The 24,888-nt window shown below is 45.2% G+C and overlaps 3 protein-coding genes across 3 annotated transcripts; 1 reads left to right on the forward strand and 2 right to left on the reverse strand.

Moving 5' to 3' along the window:
• Window positions 1–1,215: 1,215 nt before the first annotated feature.
• Window positions 1,216–10,022, reverse strand: LOC308138473 (uncharacterized protein). The gene is made up of 8 exons (XM_080507601.1): window positions 9,815–10,022; window positions 6,120–6,265; window positions 5,398–6,010; window positions 4,107–4,650; window positions 3,099–3,148; window positions 2,939–3,026; window positions 2,735–2,853; window positions 1,216–2,017 (listed from the first exon to the last, which is right to left on the reverse strand). The coding sequence occupies exons 1-8, from the start codon at window positions 9,965–9,967 to the stop codon at window positions 1,535–1,537; spliced, it is 2,196 nt and encodes a 731-aa protein (XP_080363727.1). The 5' UTR covers window positions 9,968–10,022; the 3' UTR covers window positions 1,216–1,534.
• Window positions 10,023–11,577: 1,555 nt separating this feature from the next.
• On the reverse strand, window positions 11,578–18,407 carry fam98a (family with sequence similarity 98 member A; the record flags this gene model as incomplete). The annotated part of the gene is made up of 8 exons (XM_080507605.1): window positions 18,296–18,407; window positions 16,546–16,694; window positions 15,986–16,120; window positions 14,959–15,140; window positions 14,584–14,664; window positions 14,378–14,494; window positions 13,352–13,519; window positions 11,578–12,237 (listed from the first exon to the last, which is right to left on the reverse strand). Exons 1-8 carry the CDS (start codon window positions 18,331–18,333, stop codon window positions 11,578–11,580), a joined length of 1,530 nt encoding a protein of 509 aa, XP_080363731.1. The 5' UTR covers window positions 18,334–18,407.
• A 600-nt stretch (window positions 18,408–19,007) lies between these two features.
• khk (ketohexokinase) lies at window positions 19,008–24,767 on the forward strand. Its single transcript, XM_080507612.1, has 9 exons — window positions 19,008–19,103; window positions 20,268–20,384; window positions 20,984–21,118; window positions 21,304–21,438; window positions 22,872–22,944; window positions 23,176–23,322; window positions 24,047–24,135; window positions 24,201–24,358; window positions 24,548–24,767. The coding sequence occupies exons 1-9, from the start codon at window positions 19,012–19,014 to the stop codon at window positions 24,649–24,651; spliced, it is 1,050 nt and encodes a 349-aa protein (XP_080363738.1). The 5' UTR covers window positions 19,008–19,011; the 3' UTR covers window positions 24,652–24,767.
• Window positions 24,768–24,888: the final 121 nt, after the last annotated feature.

Consider the following 24,888-nt stretch of genomic DNA (forward strand, 5'->3'; position numbering starts at 1 on the left):
ACTTTTTTTCTGTATTTACTTGATTCCCGTTGATAAAACTTTGATGAAAATGGCTTTATATTGTTAATAGAGGCTACAGAGTTTCACATTTTAACATTTTCGGGTGGTGGTGTGTCTCGAGAATTTTCCAAACAAAAAAGTGTGCCTTGGCTCAACAAAGGTTGAAAAACACTGCATTGGGGCATAAAGTCGGCTTTTTCTCAAAGGTTGCCAGATCTGACCCACTATTTCCAGCTCAAACTCAATCACTGGATTTTTGTGACTGGCTGAAATTCAGGGCCAAGGCGGGAATGTGGACAATAAACTCTTGTTGGACGAATCTGGCATCCGTAAAGGTTTCAGCACTTTTTTAGGAGAACTTGCTGAAATTGTTCTCTTAACAAGAAGCTTAATGGCAAAGTTCCCCCAACGGCTGTTTGATCCATGAATAACCTATAAATGTCCTGGTTTAATTAGAATGGACTCAAAACTGTCCTCCTCGTCAGGGTGTTCACATTTTGACATCGGTCTTCTATGTATGCATCACTGCCCCAAGTGGCGAGAAGCGGTATTGTGGTCCCGCAGCCCACAGTAGTAGAAGTGAAAGTTTCTCCTACTCAGTGTCAGCGCCCCCTGCTGGAGGCCCCTCGAGGTGAATTGTTGACATTTGCTGTGACCCTATTAATAGAACAGTCTCCAATATTCACTTTGGAGCCACTTTCTCACACACTCGTGTCTTTACTTGTTTACACGATTGCAAACAGTAAACGTGCAGTTCTTCCTCGTTGACTGTACGTTTACTCATTCCAGTAGATTTCTACTTATTTTACACAATGGAATTGGGTTAAGTAAAAATAAAAGATAAAACACGCCCAAACAAAAGTGGATTAGTTTGACGCCTGCAGCAAAATCTGTGAGCTCACCTGGTGAGGGGCCGAGATGAACCGCCGAGTCAGCAAAAATCTCCACGCCAGACTCCGAAACGCGCATTAACTTCTCAAACGAAAATGCACGAATGATGATCTGTAGGTTTTGTCAAGTTGAACCAATGCAGTAAATCAAAGACTCAGCCTTTTACGACACATTCAATTTTATTGTACGTATAAGTATTTTTTTTCAACAATGTTCTAAAAACAAACAATGTAATTGTATTTTTTTAATTTTTTTTTAAAAAGCAACAAGATAAAAAGAACAATAACACAGATGAACACTAATGTGTCTAAGAAGTTGGTTCTCAGAAAAAAACCCCCAAAAAAACAATAATTGAATTGACAAGAAAAGTCTTTTATTTTACCTTTGAAAGAAAAGCATGAGATCCGGATGGAAGGACACGTTCGGCGACGCGTTCAAATAAAGAAACCACGTCTGTGTTCATCCAGCTGAGAAAATCCTCAGATTTATTTTGATTTCAGTGAAACATCGTGCGTAAGAACGACTTGAGTCGTGTTGTACTGAAGAACAAACCGTCAGAACAAGCGAGAAGTAAATGGGCAGAGATGAGGACGGTGTGGTTTCACGGAAAATCTTCCGTCTCATCGTTTTAATACAAACACACTTACGACTTGGCTCTTTTCTCCTTCTTCTCTTTCTTCTTCTTTTTCTCCTTCTTCTTCTTCTTCTTGCTGCGTTTGGATTTCGGGGATTTCTCCGTGATGTCGTCGCTGCTGTCGCTGCTGTGAGTTTTGTCTTTGCGTTCCGGTTCTTCTGCGTCGACGGCGCCGTGGTTCCCACCGACCCGCTCCTTGGACGCCTTGTCGCCGGCACCCGAGGCCGGAGGAGTCCGTCCGCGAGGCACCGTGATCAGCATCCTCTCTTTCTTCATCTCCTCTTTTAAAGAGATGCCCTCCTTCCCGGCGTTGTGACACTGCCCCCTGTGGTCTCTCTCGTGGGTGCGGCTGTTTTCGTAGACCCTGCTGGTCCTTTGCTCGTCTGAGCCTTTATGGTCGTCGTAATCCTTGTGGTCCCTCCTCTCGGAGGCCTGAGAGTGCTTGTGAGCCTTCGAGTTCCGTTCACTGTCCTTTACATCCTTGTACATTTGCTAAAACAAATAATATAAAAACATTTTTTAGTCATTGTCAAGTAAGAAAAAGCTGAAGAACGTCTAAGCTTTGCAAGAACAAAAGAAGAAAGTTCCTTTGATAGATTATAGTTTCCAGAATGACTGATGATCGGTCAAAAATTAACTGCATTGCTTTTATATAGTGCTTTCTCGGCACTCAAAGATGCTTTACATTGTTCATTTATTCGATACTGGTAAACTACACTCACACTGCATTCACAAAGACAGTTCAGGGTTCAGTGTCTTGCCCAAGGACACTTCGGCATGTGGGCAGGCAGAGATGGGATTGAACCTGCAACCTTCTGATTGGGAGACGACCGCTCTACCAACTGAGCCATAAACTGGAATTGGCATTTCCAGCCTTTTGAATCGAAATAACCAGAGTCTATTTATTCGAAGCCACTGTAAGACTTTTAATGTGGGCTTTGCGTTCTTCGAATTTTCAATGGCCGTTCAATACAGACTCAACGTCTCCAGCAGCAGCAGTCATTCTGTGAAGGTGAAAGTGGTCCAGTGGAGTGAATTAATTCAAACTTCCCACTGTGCTCATTTAAAATTCCGGGTGAGAGGTGAGCGGCTTTGTACGTTAATGAAAACGAACTTCAACCAAATGTTAGAGCTGCTGACAAGCAAGGGGTCGGGCATTTAATCAAATAGCCAGCAAGTCGTTAACAGAGCTTAAAAAAAGATACTCACGCTACTAGAATTACTGCATTTGTGGATGGCGGAATGTTTTTCGGCAGAATTAAAATCTCCGATGAACTCCTCACATTTCTGGCAATAAAATCCAATGACCGGTGTCAAAAAGGTCAGTCCTGCAAACAAACAGAGCGACGAAGTGAAGCAGGGTGACGAGGGTAAACATGTTGAAGGAAACACGAGAGTCCAAACAGAAGTTACCGTCTTGTTTTAACAAATCCTCTAGTTCTTTTTCCATAGATGCCATTTTCTTCATTCGGTCTGGTTTCCTTTGCTCGTCGTCGCCGGCCTGAGAAGACAAGTCACCGTTTGAGAATCGTGGCCCGTCGTTTTGGACGTGTCCTACCTGGAAATCTCTCACCTTGTACTCGTCAGGTGGCGTTTGACTTTTTACCCGTTTGTCTTTTGTGGCTGGGAAAGAATGAGGAAAGAAGAGAAGACAAGTTTTCACCTAAAATATTGTAAACAAGTTTAAAAAAAGTCACGAGTCATGAGTGCTTTAACATTTACAACTTTTATCGCTTGTTCTCTAGTCCACTATTTCCATAATTCTTTTTTTTCCATTATGAAGAGCGAATGAAATACAGTAGAACCTCTGGACCTACATGAGCAGGCAACATGCCAAACATGCACAACGGACAGGCTTTCCCGCGGACACCAACACCTTTCAATGTCCGCCATCTTGCATTTCTCTGCCTCGCCTGCAAGTGCTTGCAGGGAGCAAGAAAACCAAGATTACCGAGCCCTTACATAAAGTGCCGAATCGGATTATTACAGTACAGCCAGGGAAACTTCGCCTTTCGACTCGCTGGAAGTGAAGATATTGCCCGGGAGCTCATCTCTGCCGTTAAGAACGACCATCTTCTATCTATCGTCTCATGTTACTATTCTTTATCAGCACCACTTCATTTCATCATCGCCATCATGTTTTGTCTGCATTTTGGGATTTTGTAAACGAGAAAGTAATGAAACTTGTTGCCTATGTGTTTTTTTCCCTAAACGAAATTGCAAAAGTAGCGCAACGTCGCTGCTGTACGTTATTGTTGCAATGTTAAATGTTGTGTTGGTTAGGGTTCTTTTGTGTTGGAGCGAGTCGGCCTGTGATTGGCTGAGAGTTGCAAAGGGGGTGGGCCAGGTGAGCGCGCAGAAAGGAGTGTTATAGAGTGTGTGTGTGTGTGTGTCTCCGGTTGGTGGAGAGAGGAGTGGCCCGGTTCTGTTGGGTAATATCGCGGCTTCTTTAACAAAATCGTCTTCCTTTGCAACGTTAATCCGACGACTGGTTTGGCAACACCACTGGTAAACCGGGAGGCCGGAAGGTTACAAACATTGCTTGTAGATATCATTGTTGTGGTTTTGAGACGCGGCCTACCCTTGATCAGAGACTGCAGGGACTCCAGGGCTTGCCGTACGTCGGGGTCTCCCAGCGCCAGCGACGCCAGGCCAGCTGCGGCGTCGGAACCGAGGCGGCCGGCGCACGGCTCCGTCTGCCTCGCCGCCTTCCCCGCGGGCTCGCTCACGTCCGACGACGTGCCGAGGCTCTTCAATATGTTCTTCACTTTCTCGAACTCCGTGCCGTCCAGGCAGGAGGAGGCCGACGCCAACAAGCGCGTTTGGAAGGGCTGCTTGTGGCGGAGCGGTTCCCCGGAGCTGTCGGCCCGGGGCTGCAGCTGCTGGCCCTGAGGCCACAGAGGACTCCCGTACAGGAACGACTCCTCTTCTTCCAGCTCCTTCGCCTTCCGGAGGGAGGCGTCCTCTTCGCTCCGGCCCTGGAGCCAGGAGAAGTCGCTGCCCACTCGTTCGTGGGGAAGCAACACGCTGTCGTTTTCCCGTGTGGACAAGCTCGCCTCCGTGGCGGCCTGAAGACGTTCGGACTCACGAGGCAAACTCTGCACCTTCGTGCTCATGTCGGAGGCCTGCGGGGGAAGAAACGGACGAAGGTCACAGCAAGTTCACCCCACATGTTCCTCGAGTGATTGTTGGGTCCAGACACACAAATTACACCCCATGTAAAGTTAGGTCCGTGCTTGAACTATGAAGTCGGCGTCCAAAGAAATTAACTTGTTTGTGTCTGGCACAAATGAGCGTCATAAGCAAATTCTCATTGCACATTATGGTGTCATGTTAAAATGAGTGTGTGTGTGTGTGTGTACAAATCAACTGGTGAATCAATGGAACCTGAGGCTAAAACTACAGATTTTTTTTAAATAAAAACAGTAGTTTGCTAATGGACATTGTGTGCAAAAGATCCCGTCTGTACACTCGAGCTTGTAAGATCTGGATTTGCAGCTTCACAACAGTTTGGACTATTCTCGTGACTCTTTCGCAGAAACCGGGTTTCCCAAGATGACGTCAGTTTGCCAAACAGACACGGTTTGATGGATACAAATTAATGGTTCGTTTGTAAACATATTGACTTGGGTATGATCGGTTTAGGAAATGAGCAGTAACGGTCTTGTTTCCGTGTATCGGGTTTATTCTCTGTGCAGAAGTGACGTCTTTTATTTGAAGTATTTCTTTTGGTAAAGTACCTTTAACATTCATGATCCAGAGAGAAACTTTAGTGGCTTTACAGTTATATAATGGAACAGCTGTATGGCATGGCTTCTAAAAGCACACGGTATTATCGACAGTGGCTGACAGACTGATGAGATCCGCCCTACCTTGGTATTGAAGATGGCGTTTTTGAGACTGGGCAACCGCTCCTCTAGACCTTTGCTGCTCATGATCATCTTCAGCCCCTCCAGCAGACTTGCTGCGGGGTTGTAGTTGTTGCTCACACTGCCGCTGTCACCGCTGTTGCTCCTCTTCCTCTTTTTGACTCCACTGCAGCTCGTCTCACTGCTACTGCGGGATCTGCACCGCCGAGCTCGGCTCTTGCTCCGCGCTCGGCTCTTGCTCCGCGCTCGGCTCTTGCTCCGCGCTCGGCTCTTGCTCCGCGCTCTGCTTTTCTTCCTGCTCAGACTCCGGCTCCGACTCCTGGCCTTGCTTCTCGCCCGACTCTTGCCCCGAACGTGGCTTTTGCTCCGCGCTCTGCTTCGGCTGCGCGCTCGGCTCTTGGCTCGGGATCTGCCCCGGCTCTTGTCGTGGCTCCGGCTCCGGCTCTTGCTCCTGGCCTTGGGCTTTTGGAGGTCGGGGTTCGACTTCACCGCCTCTTTCAGGACACTTGCCGACTTCAACGCCTCGGCCAGGTCGAAACCTATGTTCTTTTTCAGATAGTCTGGCAGAGGTTTGTTGTCCGCAATGCATCTCAGAAATTCCTCACCAGCTTTTTCACTGCAAGTTAAGGAGACGGAGGTTTTAAAGAGTAGAAAGAGCTGAGTTCGGACGACAGCGTCAGAAAACAAACAAATCTATCTATCTATATATATACATATATATATACCTGCTGTCAGGAGGAGGATGCTCCAGAGAGGTGGGAGTCCAGTGTGGGACCTGAAGGTGAACTACTTCTGCTGGAGGAACGGTCTGCTGGCTCCCTCCCAAAGCAATTGCTGTATTACGGGCTACGGAGAAGCTGTTACAGGGGGGCTGAGGGGATTCAGAGTTCAGGTTTACGTGCTTGATACAACGGAAACCCGTAGAGCACAGCAATACCCCTTGTGTGGGATTCAGCTTTTACCACATCAAAAGAAATGCACATTTCAGATACGGTAACGGACTACTTTCAATGGCCACAAGTGACCCAAATAACGACTGATTAAACTCTCGATATTATTTGGAATACATGTGAAAATTTCAAGAAATAAAGTTGTATTTTAATGTAATGTATTTATTTCTATGATGTCCTAACGTGGAAGTCGCAAACACCATGAAAAGGTTCAAATTACTCGGTATTTAAATGCATTCAGTGAACTGACGGAGATGAAAAAAAACAAAAAAACAAACACAAGATAAATATTACATTATATTTCATGTACAGTCGATTGCAAAAGTACTCACACCCCTTGAACATTTCAATCCACATTATATCGCATTACATTGCATACGAGAAATGTACAGACCAACTCAACGTGCCACATAATTGTGAACTGGAAGGAAAATAACACAGTGCATCAGTGTTTTAGACAGCCAGCCGTCATTTTGGCTCTCATTTTTTTTGGAAAAAGACGACTAAATTGCGCACTAAAATATGTGTATAACGGCCATCACTACTTGTAACCGTCTGATTTTGGTTAAATCCGTCTCATTTCGCCAAAAATATAGCAAATTATTGTCTCGAGGACACGACGAGCAACCAACTTCCAGTTTTGCATGGCGTCCAGCAACGATAGACGTGATTGGTCAATTGATACCAAGAGGTATGTGCCTTTTGAAAGGCGGCCTCTGATTGGTCTATAATTCTCTCACTCATCTTGACGCCTTCAAACGCTGAAGCAGAGAGGAGTTTCACCATCTAGAGTCAAATCAAGGAAACTCTGTCGCCGCTTATCAGAGAGAATGGATCAGCGAATTCAACTCGCATACGAGCGAATCCCTTTGGGGGAAATTCCGCTTCCAAGATGCTGTGGAATTATAAATGCAGAATCCGCACAGGTGGTATTTTAATTTAAAAACATTAAGAGGATTAAAGCAGCTTTAGTCGGTTTTGATGCAGGAGGCTCGAGTTTGACTGTTTTGTGATCGGCTCTCCCCTCGTTGATGGGCAAAGAGCTGGTTGGCCATATAAAATCCCAATAAAATGCATTTTCATTTTGCGATTGCAATGTGACAAAATGTGGAAAAGTTCAAGAGGCATCAATACATTTACAAGCCACTCGATATTGTCAGGCGTGTACTGAAACGTTCAGATTTTTTTTCACACTGGCAAAATCCCCTCACAGTTTCAGTTCAGATAAGAGCAAAACAAAATGCTTTCTGAGCAAACCGATTGGGAAAATCTGACAAAACACACCAGGAAAAAGGAAGACAGTGAACAGGTTTTCTTTACCTTTGTGAAATATCGTACAACAAAACAATTATTGAATCATTTATTATTGTGCTGCTGATGTCAGACACCATCAGTTCAGTTCAATACCTAAACAGTGATTTAGTTTCACATTAACAAGTTACTATCAGGGTGCTCTGCACATGCGTGGTTCTTCCTAAAGGACATTTAAAAACATTTGCATGTCTAACCACTTCTGAAAGCCATTTACAGTGCTCACTAACACAGATTTAGACAAACGTGTGCACAATATTTGAGAGGAGTCGGCCTTCAGGGTACACAGACATACAAACATTCAGCCTATGACAAATGGGAGCAAAAACAAAAGTGTTTATATTTTTGTTCAGTGCAAGTTTTGTGTGGATTCTTCTGCAAAAAAACAAACAAACAAAAAACAAAAAACAGGGAAAGTCCAAGTGGGTTTCAATCTCAATATGAGAACTGTAAAGATAAGCATTTTTCTTTTTTTGTCAATCTTCAGGATTCTTCAACCTCCTTCTTCAGCAGAAACTCCTCTGGTCCTGCACTCTGCCATTCATTAAACATTCATAATACAACCTGCAAGTAATGGGTAACAGTCAGAAAAACGATGCTTACAAACAATAACAAGCAGACGAAAGGCCTCTTCATAGTCCAAAAGAGAGAAGAACAATGTTCATATGGCTAACGCTACATGCTAAAGCTTTTGGAGGTAGAAAAACACAGGTCTGAAGCCCTGGATGAGGAAGATTTGGTATCGTGGAATCCGTTTTTCCTCGTGAGCCGCAGAATGCAAATGTTATCCAATATAACATGAGGGATCGAGGTGGGCGAACGTTTTACCGACAGACGAAGCTGAAAGAAAATATCACATCACTTGTTCGCCTTAAACACCCGAGTGTCCGAATTCTCTCCGCCCTTCTCCTGGAGTATGAATAGGCCTCAAGAACGTATGCGTCACAAGGCAACAGAAAACACACACAAAACTAATCTTCGAAGAAAAAACAGTGACATGAAATTTTGAAAATCAAATGATGTATTTAAAGTCGTCATATTTAGCTTGGGGAAAAAACTATTACCTAACAACCTAGCTGCTGTTTTTTTGTTGTTGTTTTTTTTAAATTAAAAATGACCATTCGACTTACCGTCGATGAAACGATGCGACGGATCTTCATGAATCCAAAGCCACAGGACAGAAGGAAATCCAGAGTTCCTCGCATGAAGGGTAACAGGTATAAGAACTCCTTCATCTCCTGAGTGATCTTATACTGGGATGATATTTTAACAACCTCGATTTCAAGTGGATATCGTTAGGAACCGAATTAACCATTTTTAGTTCATTCCGATTCAGTTCTACAGTTGTTGTTTTTTAAGGTACACCATTAGTCCTTGGATTTTTTTTTTTTTTAAATAAGCATGTATGCATGTTTGTAAGTGTGTTATTCATGTGTTTTTCACTTGTTGCAGCACAAATTGCACCTGTTGAGACACAATAAACCTGAACTCCCGTGCTGTTTGCTTGGGGTAGTCCCATAAAGTTTCCAAAATAGGTTTTCTCAGGCATGTGTTGGGCTGAATGTGAACTCTGTCGACAGAGACGGATTTCAAAACCTCCTCTTGCACACTTGATGGAACATATACGAAGATAAGATAAGAAGATGAACGTTTTATTAATGATAATTTTGGGGTTGAACAATCGAGCAAACACCACTGAATCTGTGCACATTAAGCAGTGGATCAGAATTTAATGTTTTGACCACAGGCTGCATCTTGTGATTGCTAAGTTTGTGTGTGTGTGTGTGTGTGTGTGTGTGTATTTGAGGATGGAGCTTCTTCCTCCCACTAACTAATGTTTATTTTAGTTTAGTATATTTCATTTATTGACAAAAGAAAAGGGGAAAAAACAATTTACTGTCATACAAAAAAAAAAAAACTACTTACTGTGGCTCACAAATACATTTAGGGAACAGAATTGAAATATGAACTTCAGATAACATCCAGGTATTTAAAATACTATTTTGCCGAATGTATTGTATTATATAAAATCACCTCGTCCAACAGTGTGATAATTCTATAATCCAGCCACAAACACAGCAACATTTAGGCATTTTGATACGGGTTTATTAGCAGATTATTCCCTACATGCAGTGCTAACTAGTGCTAACTGTCCATACCGTGAAGTGACGCGGCGGAGGCCGGCTCGGCGGATAGAGGCTGTCCGGAGCGGAGTGCAGGAAGGTCCCGCGGAAAGGAGCTCCGTGCGGGGGTGGAGGACCAAACATAGACGGCGGAGGCCGACCGTGCAACGCCTTATCCGGCCGGTACATGTTTTAAGAGGGGAAACAAACGAGCTAGTGTTGAGTTAAACAAGCTAACAAACTAGTTCTGCTTCACACGGAAGTGTTTCCAGAACAACATCCGGGACAAATATTTCAAAGTAAAAGCCTCAAAACGGAAACGATCCGAGTCGAGAGAGACAAAACGTTAATTGTTGTTTAAAGATACACTTCTTTTGTACAAACAATTGATATTGACCAATTTAAAGAAAAATATCTTGCAAAAATCTGAACAGCTATAAACTGAATATAAGCATGGAATGAAGTGTTATACCAATCTCCTGACCTATTATACCCTATATTATATATATTATTATATTATTTAGTGTCAGTGTGGACTGGCCATACAGTAAAATTAGTCAATGCCTGATTGTCGGAGGAAAAGAAAGAAAAATCAAGGCATATATGCGCCGACGAATAGGGAATAAAGCACGGCCCAGAAACGAGAGATATTGAAATAAATTTGTTGTGTAACACAAAAAAATAAAAAGGTGGATTTTACTTCAGTACAGGTAAAATTAAACAAGATTCAAAGTGAGGATAATTAACAGGATGACTAAATAAAAGCAGACACCACCGTGGTTTCAGCTTTTATTGGTCACACACATGCAAACCATAAATCCAAGTATCTCTATACACAGTCCAAAAAAGGTCAGCGGGTACCGTTTGTCAAGACGAACAAAATCAAGACTTGAAGAAAAAAAAAAAAAAAAAAAAAAAATTCTAAGAAGTGTTTGAATCTTATTTTATTTTTTTCATTGAAGAAAAAAAACCAAACAAAAAACAATTCCATCCTTTATCAACATCCTGATGGCTGAAGTCTCGACTGCGCTAACACACACACACACACACACACACACACACACACACACACACACACACACACACACACACACACACACACACACACACACACACACACACACACACACACACACACACACACACACACACACACACACTCAATCACATTAACGGACAATTCAGATATATTTTGCCAATCAACCAGTCCAGCCTGTCACTTTACTCTGGCGGGTCAGCAACATGTCAGCTCGGATAAAACGGAACCTTCCAACTCCTCATTCCAGATCCTGTAAATGTTCATAATTCAGCTTTTGTCTTCAACGTATTAATCGTAGGCACAAGTGTTTCATCACTTGATCTTTTTCTATTGGAGAGGTGCACAATTCACTTCACCAAACACTGAACTCAGTCGAACCAAAATGAACAAAGTGGAAGTCGTTTTTTTCCCTCCCTTTCAGCAACAAAACTTCAAATGAAAGCGGGAGAATTTTGATAAACTTAAATATAATAAGGCGCACTGCTCCTGACGTCCAGGAGAGGGCGCCACTTGCTGAAATGGATCAGAAATAAGGCAAAGTGCACAAGAAGCCGCGGTCAAAGCAGCAGAGCGGCTGATTTGTGCCGCGACACCGGGGAGGTACTTCACTACTGGGCAGCGCCGTGCTGCAGTAACAGCGGGTCTGAGGTGAACGTGTTGCGAGATGTGACTGAGACTTTGCGGTTTGTACTTGATGTGAACTCTGATGCGATCCCCTCCCACCCCACCCCACCCCACCCCACCCCACCCCCCCACGTCTTCAGCTGGTGTAGTGCCGGCCCTGGTTGAAGCCGGCCTGGCTGTAGTGCTGCCCGCCGTGCTGGAAGAACTGTTCAAACTGTCCTTGGTTGAAATTCTGACCCCCTCTGCCTCCCCAGCCACCTCCCCGGCCTCCTCGCCCTCTCCCTCCCCGGCCACCCCTACCCCCGCTTTGGTGGTAGTTGTCATGGTAACCGCCTCCTCCTCCTCCTCCTCCACCACCTCCTCCTCCTCCTCCTCCACCTCCTCCTCCTCCGTGGTAACTGGACTCCTGGAAGCCCCCGTGGTTGTTTCCTCCTCCGTACCCGCCTCTCCCCCCTCCCCCCTGGTGGCCTCCATCTTGATAGTGGCCCTGGTTATAACTGCCTCGCCCTCCCCCATCTACCCACCCTCCTTGCACCTTGCCACCTCTGCCCCCGCCCCCGCCCCCACCCCCTCTACCTCCCCTGTCCCCCCCGTGTCCCCTCTCGTAGCCCCCGCGGCCCCCCTGGGAGTGGTGGTCGTAGCCCCCCCTGCCACCCCCGCCGTGGCCGCCACCTCCCCCGTAGTGCGTCCCTCCCTGGGGAGTGTCTTGACGCTTCTGCCAGGAGGGCATCTCTGGAGGAGGGGGCTCAATCTCACAGGGGCGGCCCCCCCGGTCCGGCACTCGCCCCATCAGAACCTGTGGAAGACGCACGGATGTCAATGCACGCGTCAACGGCCGCTAGTCAATAACCGCGCGCGGACGCGATGAGAACGCGTCCAAAGTGAGCGTGAGAACGAGGAGAAAGGTGATTTAAGTGACTTTGAACATTCGTCAAGGTCACTTAAATCAGCGAAGGTGTCGCTGCAGTTCTTATTGTGGCCTCGAGCCCCGATCAGATTCCCCTCGACTCTCCGAGGCTCCATTGACAAGAAATTGTTTTCAAGTGAAAAAAAAAAAGAAACTTCTAAAGGTCTTCAGAAGCCTGTTGTCTGGAGAGTCCCACAGTCCAGGACAAATAACAGAGGGAAGGGAATCTATTCACATCCCTGGACATTTGATCTCATTGTGTGGCGAGAGCTTAAGTGGAAGCGTATCGTCCGTTTCATCGTTACACCAAAACAAAAGGAGTGTTTTTGTGAAGGGGGAGCTTCACTAAGTATTAAGAGGGATGTTTAACATCAACCTACCAATGCAGCTTTAACACATTGTTCTTTAGGGAATTTAGATTTACAGGTCAGACAAGCTGACACACTTTTATTTAGTATTTTGATGATTTCTGGTAAAAAAAAAAAAAAAGCTGATATACATGGTAAATTATATTTATCTCATGGGAAGGATTTCCTTCTCCTGTCGCTTTCAGAAAAATGAATTTACTAAACTTTGGACCAAATGGGAAGGAAGGACGGTCGCACAAAATAAATGATATATGTATAATATATGATGGTTCTGTGGGGCCTCACAACTAGTCTTGTATTACTCATATTTCATCTCAAAACCCCGGTTTGCTCTTTTGTATCTGACTGTTTTCCCCAATGTGTTCAGTCGATGCATTTGATTTTCTGTTGTTTCTTTCTTTAAAAAAAAACAAAACATTAAAATCATGAGCAGCAGAATTACACGTATGCATGTAGAGTATGTCGTCTGAAAATTAAGCACTGGATTGTGTTATGATTTCACAGAATAGAAATATAAAAAGTGAAAATGCTCCGTCACCGTGGAAACGCCCAAAGTGGATGGCTGAAACGCCGTCACAGCCGTAGTAAACTGCGCTGAGGAACATTTTTACAGAACCCCTTTGCGAGAAACGCACCTTATTGATGGCGCACGCCGTCTTCTCCCTTATCCGGCCGCTGCTGGTGCGCAGGATCTTGGAGAAGTCTTGTCGGGCAGCCAGAAGGTGAGAAACAGAGATTTTACTTTTGGTGAGGAGAGCAGAGCGCAGTGGCTGGTAAACTTTGGCCAACTTCTCAGTGTGCGTCTGCGGTGCAAAACAAAAACACACAGGTCAAGTAGAGTCGTCAGAACATGTGGCTCAAGTTGTGCAACAAGAAATATCTGCAGAGAGGAACATTTTACTTCAGAGCTTTGGTTATTACTCTAATGCAGCGTTTTCCAGACCTAAAGATTCATGGTTGTGAAATATAATTTTCCAATTTGAAATATAAATTGAACTTGATTTTCGCGATACGGATGAATCGTTTTCATTAGTTTTTTTTAGTCGCAGCCTGCCCCGAATCAAAATCATGGTTGGTTCTGCTCTTTAATACAAATTCATTACGGTCAGCAAAGTCACCAGTGTTTATTTTTGGCTGATTAAAATCAAAAAAATACATCAACTCAGCCATCTACAGGATTATCCTCCAGGAGGTACATTTTTTTATTCTACTAACTTGGTCTATGTTTTCAGGACAGCCAAAGCCAGCATGACAATAATGAAATAGAGCATGTGTTCAAATTTAACTTTGGGGGGGGTTAAAGGTTTCCACCTGTTCCCGACTCCCCTCAATCCAAACCTCACTACATGTACTTGTTTCACATTAAAAACCTGCTGTAGTTTCACACTGCTTCTATCTGCACCCTAAACTGAGCACCTGTCGACTTTAAACTGTGAAATAGTTTCTTTTATCGCCTAATTAGTCAATTAGAGGAATACAAACACTTCCATTACAAACTTGGTCACATTGCTGCTCGATTACCGTTACAGCAAGTTGCAGCCTTTTGAAATGCTGATTGAAAAGTCTGGGGGCAGTAAGAACACTGTCCGTGCGTCTCTCTGTGACGGACAGACGACCAGACGATCTGTCCCCTGCGTTTCCCGGGTGTCGCCGCCACGTACCTTCGCTTTGTCGGACCAGCCGAACGACTGCACCGTCACATCCAGACGTTTCAACAACATCTTCCTCCGCACTTCATACTCATTGACCAGGGCTTGGTTTATCGCTTCAATCTTTTCCTGAAAGAAATGGGAGGCAAAAAGCAAAAAAATTAATAAATAAATAAATGAGGCTATTGACTGGAGCCATGCGTCTTGTCTGTATTTACCAGGTGCACCGGTCCAAGTGTCTTTGCCATCAGAGGCTCGCCAACGTGATTTGGTGGCACCCGACATAAGGCCTCTTTCAGCTGAGGGAAAGAAAAGAATAAACACACGTGTGCATGAGCAGTTACCGGGAGGACAAACCGATCCAGGCCGTCACGACACGACACGCATGTTTAAATATGAAGAGAACAGTGGTGATGGTACTGACAGATGGTTCAAACGTTGCACAGTACAGCTGTTCCACAACACCTTCAACCGTGATTCAAACATGCTTGTGCAGCCGGATTTAAAAATAAATAAATAAATCCCCTTTACTTTGCCAGGCAAGTTCTCATTTTCCTGAAACGCCGCTTTCCGGCCCCATTCAGTCCACTGACCTTCTTTTCGATGCCGCTGAAGAACTGGAACATGGTGATGTTGGCGGGAGGCTTGGACATGCCCAGAGTCATGCAGATCCCCTTCAGCTCCTGGAACACCGGGGTGCCGGGCTCCTGGGCTTTCTTCTGAGGCTTGTTCACCAGGATCATCCTCGACGCCTCCAACTCGGACACCAGGAAGGCTGAGGCAGAGGAGTTGAAGCCTTCATTTTTTTTAAGTAACACGAGCCCACCTCATGTTGGTTCAGCATTTCAAAAGAGGAGCCGCTTGGTGACGACTTTCACTAATTTCTTCTGCATCCCTTTAGCACACTGGCCTCTCATTACCCCAGTGAATATCCAAGGAACAGACATTGAGATGGTGACATCCTAGAAGCACCCGGGTGTTCATCTGAACAAGAAACTGGACAACAGACACTAAGCTTGATGACGCTGTGCTTACAGCAGCAGATCACCTGCTGACAGTAAGAGACTCGGCAGCCTAATAAAGGAAGGCCAGCCTGGTGGTCCTACAACTCGGTGGACGTGGGAGACAGACGGATGATGGACACTGGCCCGCGTCCCAATGCGGGACACAATAACAACTCTGCAGAGCTCCTTCAGTGACCGTCTGCATCACGTGGAAATGTCTTGTATAATATCAGAAAATAAAGAAAAGTCATGAGAAGGTGTGTCCATAATTTTGACTGGTAGTGTATTTTGCAGCAGTACTCCTCCGATTACAAAACTCTACATGACAGGAGCTGTGAGGAAGAGAGAAAACGTCACAATGCAGCTGAAGAGCAGCTGTAACGCTGCAGTCGTACCCTTTCAGAGAGATCGAGTCGTGAATTCCTGCCCATTCAAAACAGAGGACATTTATGCCAACAGTGTGAGGCTGTAAAGACGTGTGACACACCTTGTCTTGTTGACCCACTGTGCCTTGTGGCATTCACACCATTTTGCCCACTATTGAAATAAAGTGCCAAACTTCCACGTTATTAAAGGTATTAAAGGGAAAAAAAAAAAAGTAGTGCTGTTCTCTTACTGAGGAGCAACAAACAGTCGGTCCTGTTGAGGAATCTCTGGACAATGTCCCCGCTGGTGAGGACGGAGAACGGACAGGAGAGCTCGGACAGCAGGCCGCTCATCTCCAGCTGGAAGCTCTCCGCCTCGCTCGGACCTGGTCGGGGGGGAAAAAAAGGACAAAAACACGAGGTCCATCAGAGGACAGCGGCCACGCCCCCATAAACTTAAACACCTTCTACTCATCACATCATCATGACTTCGAAAATTTTTGCATTTGAGTGACTATAGATAGTTAAACATCTAGAGCAGTTTAAAAAATAAATTTAAAAAAAACCCACTAAACGCAGGTGAGATAAGAAAAAGGATCTGAAACCTTTAAAATCTCCTTGTTTCTAAAACAAATCTGCATCTATCGTAATTTCCAGACGTCATGCTTCATTAACATGCTTTGAACTCCGCGATTTAAACAATGACATTGATAGAAGGCCTGGACTGAATAGCAATTTCTTAATTGTTAATGTCAAACACCTGCTTCATGCCTGACGGGTAACTATGTGTAAATTAACGCAATGATCTTACAGTTAGTGGCATGCACGTTTTCTTCTAAAGTGCAGTAGAGCCTGAGCTCTGAGACGATCCAGGCACAGAGCTTTGTGAATTCCGGTGACGCCGCTCCAGAGCTGGCTGCCGAGTCCAGGGCGCCATCCTCCAACACGGGGCCTTGATACCTGCGGCGACACACCACATCATTACATCATTACTGTCAGGGGTGACAGTCAGCGCCGGTTCAGGTCACTCCAGACAAGGCCGGGGAGGATAACCAATAAAATCGATTAATCGCACCATAAATTAAATGAGGAGAAAAAAAAAAAAGATGGTTGCAAAGTTGAAGGCCACGACACCCGGTGTGGGATTATATGGGCTTCAAGCTGAATGAGCACGGTGAGCCCATGAAAAGAATCTGTGCAAACGCAGTGGCAACACAACAAACGTGCACGCTCAGCTGAAGCATAACTGCTCAACCCAGTTTTCCCAACCGGGAGTTTCTTTTATTATGAAATATTTTGGGTGTTTCATTCATTTCATTTAAATGATTGAAAAGTTCTAGAAATGACAATGGTAAAAGATGAAAAATAAAGGTTTATTGCGTTTGAAAAGGTACACTTCCATTACTATGATATTATCTTTATAAATGTAGTTAAATGTTGACAATATCATCGCTCGTCTGCAATAATTTGTGGGAGAAATTTTGTTCAAGTGAAGCGGCGACAAGTTAAAACTGCTGGGAGTCTCTCTCTCTCTCTCTCTCTCTCTCTCCATCCCTCCTGCAATGAGTGGATTTATGTCTGATTGCTTGTTGCTGTCTGAGAGTCATACTGTATGAGCCCTGCAGCTCATTGACATGTCAAAGGTCGGAGTTACACGATGCCCTTGAACGCATCATGAAAAGCTGTCAGCTCCTGCAGTTAAAACGGGACCAATTAATTTCTGAAAACCTCTGATGTGAGAAATAAGCCGTGCAGTTTAGAAGTGAAACTGCATGGTCCTGCTCAGGGGGGCGTGGCCTGGGAGTTGGACCGCTTCTTCTGGAACTATGAACTCTCCTGCCAAACAAACATTTATTCGGCAGCTGGCTGACGTCACAGCGCAACTTTCTTCTCGTTCCTATGGAGTATGAATCGGCTTTTATTGGGGGGTATGCAGGAGTCTGGTTCTGTTGAAACCCTCCACTTCTGATTGAGGTTCTGCAAAGATTTCAACCCGTGAAAATTCTGTTGTTCCTCTCCATAGGGGTTTTTAATGCATGCTCACGTGGAATTGTTATTTTCTTCTGCAAAAATGCCTTGGAAGTCGATGTGTTGCATTTGACGTCACAGGAATGAAATTGAATGAAATTCACACATCGCCACTGACAAGAGCCAAAACTGGTGCTTGGTATATATAAACATACTCAAGCCATTTGATCAAAATAAAACAAGAATTGGACCTAAATAGCCCAGCTTATTCGAGGACGTGTGGCTTTGAGCGAGGAGATACTGACCCGTACAGGGCAGCAGTGCAACGGTTAACTTGGAGGAATGAGTTGGGAGTTCTCCTGATAGATGACGAGGTGGCTTGTGCTGACGCAGCCGGTGATACAAAGTGTGCAAAAACACTCCACGGGTCTATTTCCAGCTCTGCCCGCTCCCACAGCCCATGAAGCGGCCATAAAAAAGGACCGAATACCGAGCGTTAGCCGGCTAGCTACTGTCAGTTCTCCTGCACTGAGCTAGCCGACAGCACTCTGGGACACGACTTCATTTCGGTTGCCGAATGTCCCTCTACTTACCCCAAATCTTCGAGTGAGACGACAATGTCGTTTTCCATCTCAGTTTTCAGCAGTGATACTCGAAAACTGTTTCAAAGAGCTCTGTCATACACGTTTTACTTCCTGTTTCTTCTTCGGCTTTGTCACCGGGAGCCAGGCCGGACGTCAAGTGCGCTCTGTCGCCCCCCGCTGGAGTGGCGGCGCGCAGCAACATAGACGTAAACATACGGAGACGCCTCATTGACTATGGAGGACGAGATGTGCCAAAATTAAATCAATAAATAAATTGATAAATACACCGTTAAATAATTAATTACGTGTATTTAATTCACGAGTAGAGGTTTGGTATGTTAAGAGCAACTCTGAACCAGCTGTATATGTGAATCAGTGTAAATGAAGATTTTTTTTTAACCATAGAGAAAACCATTAAAAAAAAAAAAAACTAAGTACGAGTAAACGTGGCCTGTGGCCGGTACAGAGTGGCCTCAGTCTTTCCTCATTACTGAGCATGGAGGAAATGACAAATGTGAAATTACTCTCAGATCCACGAGGCTGTACTGTAAAATATACTCGCAATGAAATGTATGTAATACAACCAGCAGATGGCAACAATACGCCAGTGTTTCGTCTTGTCCGCATAATCCCAAGAAGAAGAACAGCACGCCTTTATTTTGAAAAGTCAGCCGGTAGCACTGTGCGCGTGCGTGTGCGAGGCAGCGAGAGTCCTGCTGAGTGGAATGGAGCAGCAGAGGATCCTGTGTGTGGGTCTGGTGTGTCTCGACATCATCAACGTGGTGGATAAATACCCAGAAGAAGATTCTGACAGCAGGTGTGTGTGTGTGTGTGTGTGTGTGTGTGTGTGTGTGTGTGTGTGTGTGTGTGTGTGTGTGTGTGTGTGTGTGTGTGTGTGTGTGTGTGTGTGTGCGCGCGCGCACGTGAGAATAGTTTCCTTCTCATTCCTTCCTTCTAAAGAGAAGAAATAACTTGATCCTCTAGGATCTTTTTTTCCATAAATAATTGTTGTCTACCTGTCAGAACAACTTTACAAAGGAACACATGACATCAAAGCATTTCTATATGTAGACTTTGGCAGTGATAAAATGTGATTGAGTGTAAAAAATATTTCTTCCTTGTTTGTTATTACCTGATAATATTCAGACTTTCGCTGGTTTATCATTGACAGCCTCTTGGTTTGTCTCCATCTCATTCTGTCAGCCATGATCCAAAGGTCATGAGTGCAGGGGAGGGTGGAGGAGATCCACAGGGGAGGGTGGAGGAGATCCACAGGGGAGGGTGGAGGAGATCCACAGGTAAAGGTGGAGAAGATCCTCGGGCCCGTGCAGGAGTTGACGTAGATGCTATCTTGTTAGCATCTTAGGAGGTAGGGTGGAGACGAGTGACGGCCGAATGAAGCTTCATCAACCACTGTCTTTATTTTCAGCCTCCACCAGATGACCCTATTGGTTTGAACTTCGAGGCTGAAGGAGGAGCAAAAAAGTGTGCTTTCAAACATTTGGTGAACAGACAGCGCCATCTAGTGGCTTCAGAAGATAGAGGCTGGTTCATGAAGCTTCATTTGGCCTTCACTCGGGGAGTCGGTGTGGAGACCGCAGACAAAATATAGGTGGACGCCTCAGTCCATGCCGGAGAGTAAACCAGCGTTGCCACTAGCGACGGATATATGAGGCCTCACGATGCGACATGAACCACTTTCCTTATTTTCTGGCTCCACCAGATGGCGCCCTTGGTTTGAAGATAGAGGCTAGAGGACTGGCATTGTATTGTGCTTTAACACCAGGCCTGGAGTGGCGAAAGGGGGGAGCCGGGACAATTCCCTGTGAGCCAGTTTTCACTTCTTTTTTTCTTTCTTTTTTTCGGCTAGTATTTTTTTCCTTCTTCCTCACAGAACTGAGTTCATAGTCTGAGATAGTGTGGAGACTCGCTGTGACATCACTGCTTCTCCATGTTGTGATTGGCTGTCCTTGTCGTTCAGGTGTCTGTCGCAGCGATGGCAGCGGGGAGGAAATGCCTCCAACTCGTGCACGGTGCTCTCGCTGCTCGGAGCTCCCTGCGCCTTCATGGGCTCGCTGGCTGCAGGACCAGTGGCCGAGTAAGTACCAACACACCGGCGTGTGTCTCAGTGCTGCCAGAGGAATATGTTTGCCTTCTCTTACCGTGTTCCCATGGCAACATTTTATGGTAGAAATACTGATTGTGTTTTTTTTTTAATTGCAAATTGTTATTATTGTTTATATTTTCTATGTAAATGTTTTATTGTTCATCTTATTTTTTTTTTTTACTGAACTAACTAAAAAATCTCTATGTGGGATTAATAAATAGAAGGGAGAACCGGACCTGTGCAGAGAAATTGTTCATGTAAAGGTGATTTTATAAATTATACAGTCAGAAATATCATGTACACCTTGATGGGGAAACTCAACACATTGCAGTCAGTTAATTAAAACCAGATTCCCCTCCATCATAGCATCTTAAGCATCAAATAGATAGAAAATAATTTGCAATAGTGACCTCTGGTGTTTAGAAGTGAGTACTGCAGGCTCCTGACGTCCAGGAGGGATATTGAAGCTGCTTTTGGCTCATTATCCTGAGGAAGCGAGGCGCTACATGACATCGGCTTAGATGTATATATATATATCTGACGTCTGGCTTTGCTGGGCAGAGGAAGTGTAAATGGTTTCCTGTCTATAGTTTTATTTTGGAGGATTTTCAGAGGCACTGCATCGACGTGTCTCTGGTTTCTGAACACGCTCAGTGTGTTTCTCCAGCCTCTGTGGTCATCAGCAACATCAGCACCGGAAGCCGCACCATCCTGCACACGAACAGGTGTGTGTGTGTGTGTGTGTGTGTGTGTGCGTTTAACTTCCTTTGTTCCAGGTGCATCCTCCTCACGGTCACGGAGCCTCCACCCGTCACAGGACCTCCGCCGTGCTGTTCCACTGACCACAGCCAGGCTCTCTCTGCTTGGCTGTGCTTGTTATTTTGAAAGGGTGTTTGTCTGTCTCTGTCAGTTTCATCATGGCCGACTTTTTGAGGCGTGGAGTGGACGCGTCGGCCGTGGTTTGGCAGGACGAAGGTCAGACTCCGTGTGCGTGTTGCGTGGTTTGTCCTCCCAGCGGCTCTCGGACGGTCGTTCTGTCCGATACGTAAGATAATCGGCCGTCAGCCCACGGCGTTCGCTAAACACTTCACCGAAGACGCGAGGCCAACGTGGAGATTTCAATGACGCGACAGAGGTGGACGTTAGACTTGGGAGTCCTGCTTCACGTACGAAACGTCAAAGAGACGCGCTGAACGGCTCCATTTTGCTCCGGACTTGTAGACGTGAACGAAAAATGGTAACCAAAGAGGAACAAACATGGCTGCAGGTGGATACAAAGTGTGTGGAGTGTTTACTGAACACCGTTCCGATTCTATTTATGATCCTGATCCTGATAATGAATCCGAATCCGGGATGATGAAGGTGGGTCATGTGACCACTGCAGAGGCAGGCTCTGAAGTCCTCGACCGCATTGAATGCGCCGATCCGATGGAGGTCAGTGCTTTTATTTTGTAAACTGGTCGCTATTAACTGTGTTTTTCAGTCTGTTAACCTAAACGAGCTGTTTTTGGCCTGTCGTCCACACGAGGCGGCGTTTTAGAAACACGAAAACTGTTGTTTTTTTTAACACGGGTCCCAGAGTGGGGAAATTCTAAAACCCCGGCGTGCGAAAGACAATCATCTGTGGGATAAAAGATGATGTAATTGCCCCCCTCTCCTCCCCATGGCGGCCCTGCGAGGTCATCTAATAACCACAACAATCAGGGACTACAAGAGTTTGGTGAGTCACAGCGCCCCTAAAGGCCTGGCATGTGTACTACATGTCCTGAAGCCTCGAGCCGAGTTCATAGTGACGTGTGGACGGAGGTTTTTTTGAAAACCCCGGGGAGAGAAAAAGATTGTTTTGGCTCGTGTGGATGTGGCCTTAGCCTCTCCATCAAAACCCTTGTAAATCCTGAACAGACTGAAGGCTGTTTTTAAGGTCTCTTGTGGTCTCTGCGGTGGTTCAATAATTTATCTTGATTGCGTCTTTTAATTTGACTTAAAACATTTGCTGCGAATTAAAGCTTGTCCTGCAATCATGAGATAAACGCACCTTTGCAGACACGTCGCCTCCAGATCCTTAACAAGATCTACAAACAAACGAGACTTCCACGCTCAGGAAGAGGTTGATTTCATTCTTTGTTTTCATGGTTCATTAGTCCTGCAAGTAGTTTATCAGTGTGATAGCCGGTTTTTCATTCGTATAGGTAGTTGACTGATGAACAGGTTATTGAAAAGAGTAGCTTATCGTTCAGATTCCTGGTTTATCATTCAGATTTCTGGTGTATATTCAGGTTCCTGGCTTACTATAGGGCCGCAGGTTCTTCAGGCGGGTCGCAGGTTTACCAGTCTGAATGTCAACCATCAGGCACATATAGAATATCAATGGATGGAGTTGCATTATAACATGAAGCTGTTCTTCAAACACTGATTCTGGCTATTGGAGGTGCAGTGTTACTCACCCTAATTTCACTAACTTCAATTCTTGTGCCCAAGAAACCTTCCTGATGTCACAGAGGAGGATTTTTCCAAAGTTGACCTCCGTCAGTACAAATGGATCCACTGGGAGGTGAGTCCCAGACGAACCCGCGTTCTTCACTATAAACCTCCCACAGATCTAAACTCGACTGTAATTATTTAAACTTGATCAAGTAGAATTGTGAGCCCAAAACTTCTTAAATTTTGACCTCACTAGTAGAAATCTGAGTTTTGAAACAGGCAGTCTGCTCTCTGGACTGTGTAATCTGCTGTACGAACTGCTCTTTTGTGTCACGTAATCTGATTGTTGCCAACGTTTCAGGGACGAAATGCTGATGAGCAGCTGAAAATGATCCAGAGGGTCATGGTGCACAACAGCACATTGCCACGAGATCAGCAGATCACAGTTTCTGTGGAGATAGAGAAGACCAGAGAATCGCTGTATCAGCTGTTTCCACTGGGGGATGTGGTGAGACAACAAACCTGACACGAATTATATGTTTTTGGCATTTGGTTTGCTTTATGGTCCGCTGAAATGAGTCCACGAGTGTTTCCCTTCCCGCTGGCTGCAAACTGTGGAATGGATTTCCTGAATGGAGGCGGGTCTCAATGAGACACGGAGTGATGAGTCGGGAAATCCATTCCACAGTTTGCAGCCAGCAAGCAGGCTAGCGTAGCGGCACTGTGCTACCCAACCTTTGGACGTATTTTATGTTGCCTTTTGTGACCTTCTACTAACCTCAAGTTGCCTTTTGAGAGAATACATACATTTCATACTTTTCTGTAGAGAGAGGTTTAAAACAGCCAAAAATAATGATTATAATAACACTATTAAAGCAAACAGAACTCTGGTATCGGAATTGTATCGGTATTGGCAGATATCCAAAGTCGGGTATCGGAATCGGAAGTGACAAAATGTGGATCGATGCGTCTCTCATCAGGTTGATCTGATCTGGTATTGATTACAAATCAGGGAAAATGTGTTGAAGCAGTTCAGGAGGGGTCGGATCTGACAGACGTGTTGGTTTCAATGAAGAACTCAGAGACTCTTAAGATGGAGAACTGTAATTCAGGTTCTATTGACAATCTGAAGATGTGGTTGATCGGCCGGTGACAGCTTTGTGACAATGTGTGCTTAATTTCCTCCCTTTTAGTCACATATTCATCGACTTGTTTTCCCTCCGTGTCATCAGGTCTTCGTCAGTAAAGACGTTGCTCGTCACTTTGGATACGACTCGGCTGCAGCTGCTCTTAAGGGACTCTATAGTCGAGTCAAACAGGGGTGAGTATCCTCAGTCGTCTCTCGCTGGTCTGTTTCTCGCCCTCTTCAAACCCTCCGTCTCCCAGGGCCGTCCTCGTCTGTGCCTGGGCAGAAGAAGGAGCCGACGCCTTGGGTCCTGACGGGACGCTCATTCATTCCGACGCATTTCCTCCCGAAGCTCTGGTCGACACTTTGGGAGCCGGAGACACTTTCAACGCTGCTGTCATCTACAAACTGTCCACCGGTGAGACGCGACTGACACCTGTCGGATCCGTGTGAATATTTATAAGCGCTTGTCTTCGTCACTTCCATTAGTATCCATTCGAGGTCTTTCCCGTGTTACTCGTTCTACAGTTGCATTCAGATAAGAGGTTCTTCTGAGGACTGTTCCACTAAAATCAGTTCAGTAAGTTGATGTACTGTCCGTCTGCAGGGGGACATTTGAAGAACGCTCTGACCTTCGGCTGCAGGGTGGCTGGCAGGAAGTGTGGTTTCCATGGTTACGACGGCCTCCGCGATCAGTTCGGGGACGAGTAAGAAATTGTTCTAGATAAGCTGCAGTTTGAGGTTTGCTCCTCTGGGAATAAACCAACGTGGACAGAGAACCACATTTCTCCTTTTACGTGGTGTGGTGGAATCCGGTCCTGCACACCAACTGGAATCACATGTCCAATATAATAAAGATTTTTTTTAAATCTCGCTGTTAGTTTTCGTTTCCAAAACAAACGAAAAAAGCGATAATACATTTTTCTGATTTTGTGCTCAGAGGAAAAA

Source organism: Blennius ocellaris, assembly GCF_963422515.1.
Source record: "Blennius ocellaris genome assembly, chromosome: 13".
In the NCBI taxonomy this organism is placed as follows: Eukaryota; Metazoa; Chordata; class Actinopteri; order Blenniiformes; family Blenniidae; genus Blennius; species Blennius ocellaris.